We start from the raw sequence: 8,543 nt of genomic DNA, 5'->3' as shown, positions 1-8,543 counted from the left end.
ACGAAAGCCCCGCCCCGGGCGCCGCGCCCGCCCCGCCCGGGACCGCTAGGTGACCGCGCGCGCCCGGGTCCAGCCCGCCGGCTGCGGAGCGGGGCGAGGCGGGGAGGACGCGCGGCGGGCGAGCGGGCGGGGTCCCGGCGCCCAGGGCGGGGCGCGGAGCCCAGGGCGGGAGGGCGGCGCGGGGACCTCGGAGGGGACGGCGCGCCCGGCTCCTCCTCCCGCCCCGCGTGGCCAGGTGAGGGCGGCCGCGGGGAGCCGGCGGCGCGGCCGGGGACGGAGCGCAGGCCCGGGGTCGCGCGGACCCCCGCCCCGCGCGGGCCATGCGGGGCCCCGGGGCGCCGGCCGAGGGCCCGCGGGCGGCACTGCCGCTGCTCGGGCTGCTGGCGCTCGTGGCGCCCTCGCGGGGCGGCGCGGGCTGCGCGGAGCCGGCGTGCGCGGAGCGCGACCCCGGCAACGGCACGGCGGCCGCGCGCTGCTGCCGGGCGCCGCTGCTCGCCTTCCTGGACGGCGCGGGCTGGCTGGTGCGCAAGCTCTCGGGGCTGCTCGTGCTGCTCGTGCTCTTCGCCATCGGCTACTTCCTGCAGCGCATCATCTGCCCCAGCCCGCGCCGCTTCCCGCGGGACCAGGCCGGGCCCGGGGCGGCCGCGCCGCCGGGGCGCCCGGGAGCTCCCGACGGGGCCGCCGCCGACGAGGACGACGACGCGCCGGCCCTGCTGCGGGACGAGGCGGCCGCTGGCTCGCAGGACTCGCTGCTGGACGGCGCGGGCCGCGGAGCCCCGGGGCGCGGGCTGCGCGCGGCGGCGGCCGCCTTCCCGCAGCTGCCTAGCTACGAGGAGGTCAGGCACCTACCCAGCTACGAGGAGTCGCTGCGGCTGCAGCCTCTCGGCCCCGGCCCGGCGGGCCCCGACTGCGGCGAGGGCCGCTTCCCGCTCGTCTGAGCGCCCCGGGGACCCGCCCGCACCCTCGGCCCGCTGGCCCCGGCTCGCTCCCCGTCCCCAGCCTGCGTGCCCTCGGCCGCCCCGGCTCCGATCATACGAAAGTGCCTGCTTCCCTCCGAGTCCGAATCCGCGCCGGTTTGGACCCGGCCGAGGCGGGATCCCCGAGGGGTCGGGGAGGGGGGAGCCGGGACTCGTGATCGCTGGGCCGGGATAGCGCCGGGGCCGCACTCGGGGACGAGATCATCCCTTTCCGGAGGGAGCAGACGGACGGGCACCGCTGAGGGTTCGCGCCAAGGTGGACCCGCATGGGACACAGGCCGGGACGCAGGCCGGGACCGACGCGGGGCCGCGCGGGACGCACTCGAGACCTCGACTGGACTTCTCGGTAACCCGGGGAGGTATTTGTGGCTGTTGTTTTATGCATCGTTGCCCTGTGCTGAGTGCAGCAGCAGGGCTTTCGTGTGAATGGATGGCAAAGCAAGATCATTATCTTCCCCCCTCACACCCCAAATTTAGTGGCCAGGAAGTTGCTCACCTTGTCTCTTCTGCTGTCACTTCTGTTGAGCACCCCCTCGGCGCTCTGTTGGAATTGGAGAGAGGCGCCGCCACGCTGGGAAACGTGACATTAAAGGATACGAAGGGCGTCTTGTTTTCGCTCTCTGGGAGTGTGTTTTATTTTTAGTACTGTTATAACGAGCACACGTACGCAGTCTAGGTCTTCGGTGAATCGCCGTGACACAGGTCCATGTGCTGTGCTGTGTGTCATTGGTGCATCCATTCATGGAGAAGCACGGCGGGACTTCGCTCTCCACTCCACTTCTCCTGCAGTACAGCCCCAGCGTGGAGACGCCAGCAGCCTGACCCCTGTAACGTCCCTGTCAAGCCATCTTGCGGTAATGTGCGACGGGACAGATACAATCCCTTGTCTTAAGAAAAAAGCAGGTGTCATTAGTTCTCCCCTTCCATGACAGGTCCTTGAAGCAGAAGGCAGTTGGACCTATGTTAATAATGCAGGGTGTGTAACGTACACGAACACACGATGGAAAATGTACATTGGGTGCCCTGTACTTATTGCAGCTTATGATAAGCGAGGGAGAGCACGAACTCAAATACCAAAGTTTCTCTGGAGAAGCCAGTACCTCAAGAAAGATTAGTCAAGGGTGTCAGTGGCTCAGGCCTGTCATGCTGACTACTTAGGCTGCTGAGGTCTGAGGATTAAGGTTCAAAATCAGCCCCGGCCGACAAAGCTAAAAGACTTGTATCTCCGGTTGCCCAGCAAAATGCCAATGTGGAGGTGTGGCTCAAATGGTAGCGTGCCAAACTTGAGAGGAAAAAGCTCAACAAGAGCTCAAAACTCTGTGTTCAAAACAGAAAAAGACTGGCTACACGGGTCCAGAGCACTGCTCTTGCCAATGAAATTGGACAGTCCTGAGAAGCCAGAAAATAAGATGTATCTTGACTTGTATTGGAAGAGGATAATTTGATTTTTTTTTAAATTTGATTATTTTAAACTTTGAAATGTTGACAAAAAATATCTGACAGATCTGGGAAATTTTTTTAATGTCAGGATTGTAATAAAAGAGAATGGTTTAAACTTTTTTAAGTGCCTGGCCTGATCATGGAGGAAACAAAGAAAAATTTAACGTACATTAAAACAGAAGGACATTAAAATTTTGTGCAAGTTTTATCTGATGTGTGACTTAGAGAATATGTTAAAAATTTCAGGCTGTGTCTGTCATTTAAAAGCAGTTTTTAAGCTATAAGTAGATAAAAGAGTGAAAAAAAAACTTCATGAAATGTGACATCATATAGGCTAATATGTTATTTAAATATTGTCAAACATGACAGCCATTTAAACAAACTGGAAAGTTGCCATATTCTGTTAAGGTTTTGTGTGTGTATGGGTGCGTGCACGTGCGCCTGTGTGTGCCAACCCTGTGGCTTGAACTCAGGGCCTTGCATACCCACTTGGGGTTTTTTTTTGTTGTTGCTTTTTGTTTTTTTCACTCAAGGCTGAGGCTCTACCACTTTGAGCCACAACTCTATTTCCAGTTTTCTGTGGTTAATTGAAAATAAGAATCTCATGAACTTTCCTGCTTCAACCATGATCCTCAAATCTCAGCCTCTTGAATAGCTAGGATTACAGGTCTGAGCCACCAGTGGCCTGCTCATTGCCAGCTTTTTGATGGTGAATTGGAGATAAAAGAGTCTCTTAGATTTGTCTGTGTGGATTGGCTTCAAACCTCTATCCTCAGATCTCAGCCGCCTTAGTAGCTATGATTACAGGTATGAGCCACTAGCTCCCAACATTTATTGTACTTAGCCTGTATTTGAAATTTCTATCTACATACCCAAAGAACAGTGCATAGAGCATAGACTAAGTGTACTCACTGCTTATCATTCCAAGGCAATTTACAGCAAAATTACAAGAGCACAGATCATATGTGTTTCCTTTTATCAGCTGTGTGAAGTTTCTCTCCATAAAATCCAGAATTGGCATAAAATGGTAATTCTACTCTACACCAATCATGTAACAAAGTCTTCCATTTTTTTTCCTGCCTAACAAACAAGTTTTGTTTCCATCAGTAAATAAAACCTGGGTTTAGTAGAAATGTTTGACTCTACTGCTTTGTTTCTCTCAGTTCCCTGAATTATCAAGTACAATTTTTTGTTCAATTCTATTGCCTTAATCATGTAGAAAAAAAATCTTGCAAAAAATGTATGGAGGGGGTAGGGGGGTTCTGGGGCTTGAATTCAAGGCCTGGTACTGCCCCTGAACTTTTTTGCTCAAGGCTAGTGCCTACCACTTGAGCCACAGCTCCACATCTGGCTCTTTTGGTGGTTTATTGGAGATGAGTCTCTCCTAGACTTTCCTGCCTGGGCTGACTTTGAACCATGATCTTCAGATCTCAGCCTCCTCAGAAGCTAGGATTACAGGTTTGAGCCACTGGCTTCCAACCAACCAGTGACCAAGCAGCATGTCCCAGAGTAACATCCATATAACAGACCATGTTAACAATGTGTAGAACCTGTATCAATGATGGAATGCCTGAGCAGAAAAACTTTCTGCTGGCTACAGGGCTTGAACTCAGGACCTAGCATTCTTGCTGAAGACTCTTGGACCTCACCTCTAGCCCTCCTCTTTTCTGGTTATTTGGAGTTGGAGTCTCATGAGCTTTTCTGCACAGATTAGCTTCAAACCACCATCCTTCAATTCTCAACCTCCTGAGTAATCAGATTACCAGCATGAGCTACCAAGTCCTGGCTGGGTAAGAAGGCTTTAAAGCACTAGGGAAGAGTGTTTAGTTTTACAGATTTACCTACATATTTTTTATGGAAAAGCCAGAATCTTAAGTGATTAAGAGAACTCTATTTCCAGTTTTCTGTGGTCAATTGGAAATAAGAATCTCATGAACTTTCCTGCTTCAACCATGATCCTCAAATCTCAGCCTCTTGAATAGCTAGGATTACAGGTCTGAGCCACCAGTGGCCTGCTCATTGCCAACTTTTTGATGGTGAATTGGAGATAAGAGTCTCTTAGATTTGTCTGCGTGGACTGGCTTCAAACCTCTATCCTCAGATCTCAGCTGCCTTAGTAGCTAGGATTATAGGTATGAGCCACTAGCTCCCAGCATTTATTGTACTTAGCCTGTATTTGAAACTTCCATCTAAATACCCAAAGAACAGTGATTAAGGGAAGTGATTAAGAGAACAGTTATCCTGCCACTTAAATTCATGAGGTAATTTTTAATATTCTATATGTAGTTGAGAATGGTATGTTCTCCAACTATACAGAGAACATCAATTTGCGGCATAGAATGTTAATGAAACTAATATGGAAAATAAGTAAATTTAGGGCACCTATATATATATATATATATATATATATATATATATATATATATATCAAACTTACCTGGAGTGCTGTGTTCCCAGGACTACTAACCCTTTTCTCCTGATTTCAAACACAAAAACATTCTGAGTCCATTCTGATTTCATGGAACTCTCAGGAGTAGGAAAAGAATAGTCCTGAATATAGTAATCCATCTAAAAGGTAGAAAGCATGACTAATTTTTCTAAAGAATGTTCTAGATACATAAGTACCTGTGATATGCATAGAATGTGTAAGCACCAGTAGCCTTCAAGTAATTTGTTAAATATAATCTGGTGTGTGTGGGGGGCACATCTTCTTGGCACAGAAATTGTTTTGTGTTTTTTTATTTAGGTCAGTCATAGGGCTTGAACTCTGGGCCTGGACACTGTCCCTCAGCTCTTCAGCTCAAGGCTAGCACTCTACCATTTGAGCCACAGCGCCACTTCCCGGTATTCTGGTGGTTTATTAGAAATGTGTCTCACGGACTTTCCTGCTGGGCTGGCTTTGAACTATGATTCTCAGATCTCAGCCTCCTGAGTAGCTAGGATTACAGGTGTGAGCCTCCAGCACCCGGCGAAAAATTGTTTTAAGAGGTCATTAATCACCATGATCTGCAAATGAGTGTGCTCCAACTGTGAAAAATGGTGTTGCAATCATGGCAAGAGGCGTGACGCCCACTCTTTAGGGAAAACAATGAACTGTGCAGGTTGAAGGGCATATTAAGGAAATGGCCTCACTTAATAGGTTAAGAAGAAAGATGCTGAGTGCCTTAATGATGAAACTTTAGGTGTACAGTTTCTCTCAAATGGAATTAATAAAGGAGCCAACTCAGAGCTGAAACAGATAGGCAGGACACCCAAATGTGAGGTTCAGATTTGAGCAATAGTCACCATTGATGTTCATAAAAATTTCATAAATTGCAAAGTTTGTGTTTCCAGGAGGAGAGAACAATGATGTAAGCCATCTCTCCAGGTTTCATAAACCCTTTGGTAAGAGGCTATTTGGCAAGTCTGTATGTGACTTCATGGTTCTCAATTGACTTTGTTACTCTTCTTTTATCCACTGATGAAAAAGCTACGATCTGGTAGAATTAAGGGAAGGTAATTTATCACCCAAAAAAATGAACCCATCGGTAACAGAAAATTATAGTCTAGGACATCTGAGCCTGTGTGAAAAGTGGGAAGCTCTAAGTTGAAGGGGCTGAGAGTTGAGAGTCTAGCCTAAAAATCCCTGAGCACACTGTCCTGGAGTACATGCTGGCCAGGACTGCACATGTGCATGGTCACTCAGCTTCTGCTGAGCTCAAGGGGCAGAGGGGATGGAGAGGGAAGCAGGCAGAATACAAGATGACTGAGTTCAGAAGCCATAAAGGATTATGAGAATCTCGTAATCTTCTGGCCCAAATGTCACTTCCCACTGCACAGAAGACACTGCAGATGAGGGCCAGGGGACGGATGGCAAGAAGTGGTCCTTGCAGAAGAGCTGCCCACTGCCTTCCCTTTGTCTCTGCACATAGTATTAAACCTGACCAGTAACTATCCCACACCCCGTCTGCAGCCTAACAAGGTGTTTTCATTACTGTGTAGTTCCTTTTCAGTGGTATGTACATGATAGTAAGGTCTGACCTTTTTTTCACTATAAAAATTAACAAGTAGGGCTGGGAAGGTGGCTCAGCAGTAGAGTGCTTGCCTCACATGCATGAGGCCCTGGGTTCGATTCCTCAGCACCACATAAACAGAAAAAGCCGGAAGTGGTGCTGTGGCTCAAGTGGTAGAGTGCTTGCCTTGAGCTGAAAAGCTGAGGGACAGTGCCCAGGCCCAGAGTTCAAGCCCCACAACCACAAAAAAAAAAAAAATGTGGCTCAAATGGTAGAGTACCAGCTGAGTGAAAAGAAAGAGCTCAGAGCCTTGAATTTAATCCCCAGTATCAGCCAAAAAGAAAAGAAAAAGGAAGAGTGATAGAGGGGTGAGGATGATAGGATGGATTGCATAGCAATGTGAAACCGCCCTTGTACACTACCTGTGTGCTAATATTTTTTAAAAAAATAAGAAAAATACATTTGAAACAAAGTATTGTTTCTAAAGGGGGTTATATGGCATATTGTTTCTTTTTTGGGTCCGGTTGTGGGGCCTGAACTCTGAGCCTGGGCGCTGTCCCTCAGCTCCTTCAGCTCAAGGCTAGTGCTCTACCACTTGAGCCACAGTGCCACTTCCGGCTTTTTTCTTTTTGCTTATGTGGTGCTGACGAATCGAACTCAGGGCCTCAGGCATGCAAGGCTAGCACTCTACCACTTGAGCCACAGCACCACTTCTGGCTTTTTTCGCTTATGTGGTACTGAGGAATCGAACCCAGGGCCTCATGCATGCAAGGCAAGTGCTTTACCACTGAGCCACCTTCCCAGCCCGTGGCATATTGTTTCTAAGGCATATATTTTCTACTTTTTTAATGTTTTTTTTGGGGGGGGGGTCCGGTCGTGGGGCCTGAACTCTGGGCCTGGGCACTGTCCCTCAGCTCTTCAGCTCAAGGCTAGCGCTCTAACACTTTGAGCCATAGCGCCACCTCCGGCTTTTTTTTTTGCTTTTTGCTTATGTGGTGCTGAGGAATCGAACCCAGGGCCTCAGGCATGCAAGGCAAGCGCTCTACCACTGAGCCATCTTCCCAGCCCCTTTAATGTATTTTTTAACTTAATTTTATTTTTTTTTAGTACTGGGGTTTGAACTTGGGGCCTGGCACTTGCTGGGCAGACCTGTTTACCACTGAGCTATGCCTCCAAGCCCTCAGAGAGGCATCTATTTCCCACATGTACCAAAATGACAGATATCTGGAGATAATCTTCCATGGCTACTCATGATTTTTTTTTCCACTAAGTGATTTCTTAAAATATATTTGCTTTAAAACTGTGGGGCTGGGAAGGTGGCTCAGTGGTAGAGCGCTTGCCTTGCATGCCTGAGGACCTGGGTTTGATTCCTCAGCACCACATAAGCAAAAAGAAAAAAGCCGGAAGTGGCGCTGTGGCTCAAGTGGTAGAGCACTAGCCTTGAGCTGAAGAGCTGAGGGGTAGTGCCCAGGCCCAGAGTTCAGGGCCCCATGACTGGATCCAAAAAAAAAATATATATATATATATAAATATATATATATATATATAAATATATATATATATATATTTGCTTTAAAACTTACCATATGTTCCCTATGTACAAAAACATTATTTAGATCATAATACAGAAATATCATTCAAACAGGGCCTGTTGTCAAGCATTGTGGATATTCTTTGTTACATTTTAAAAAAGGTAAAACATTTATACACACATGCCAAAGCAAAAAATTACATCATTTTCCAAAAACATATAGAAGTATTCATGCTAAACCAGGGGAAAAGCTTCTGTGATATATACTTTTTAAAGTGTAAGTTTAAAAACCAAATTTAATATGGCTAGTAAAGACTTATGATAGAATAATACATAAACATGGAGCTTCTCTGTGGTTCATAGTACACAGCTTCCAAAAACTTGGAATGTCTTCATTATGCTAATGAAGCCCTGAAGCCATTAGACAGCCATGATTCGTGGGCTGGCTCCTTCAGCCCCGGACCTCCAGGAAGTGAAGGGGATAAAAGAGTGAGCTCAGTTGTATGGACAGTGAATCAAGTCAATCTTCTCTATGAAAACTTGCTGGAAAATGGAAAAGATACTGGGACACTGCGGCTAGGCCAAGCCTCCTGTGTGTCAACT

At 48.3% G+C, this 8,543-nt stretch overlaps 1 protein-coding gene across 1 annotated transcript; it reads left to right on the top strand.

Moving 5' to 3' along the window:
- The first annotated feature begins 320 nt into the window (after positions 1-320).
- Positions 321-3,550, top strand: CUNH3orf80 (chromosome unknown C3orf80 homolog). The gene has a single exon (XM_070022828.1). The coding sequence runs from the start codon at positions 321-323 to the stop codon at positions 936-938; it is 618 nt and encodes a 205-aa protein (XP_069878929.1). The 3' UTR covers positions 939-3,550.
- Positions 3,551-8,543: the final 4,993 nt, after the last annotated feature.

The sequence above is a fragment of the Dipodomys merriami genome, unplaced genomic scaffold, assembly GCF_024711535.1.
Source record: "Dipodomys merriami isolate MVZ:Mamm:240054 unplaced genomic scaffold, mDipMer1.0.p SCAF_154, whole genome shotgun sequence".
In the NCBI taxonomy this organism is placed as follows: domain Eukaryota; kingdom Metazoa; phylum Chordata; class Mammalia; order Rodentia; family Heteromyidae; genus Dipodomys; species Dipodomys merriami.
Note: the sequence above shows the minus strand (reverse complement) of the source record. Positions and strands in the feature narration are given on the sequence as shown.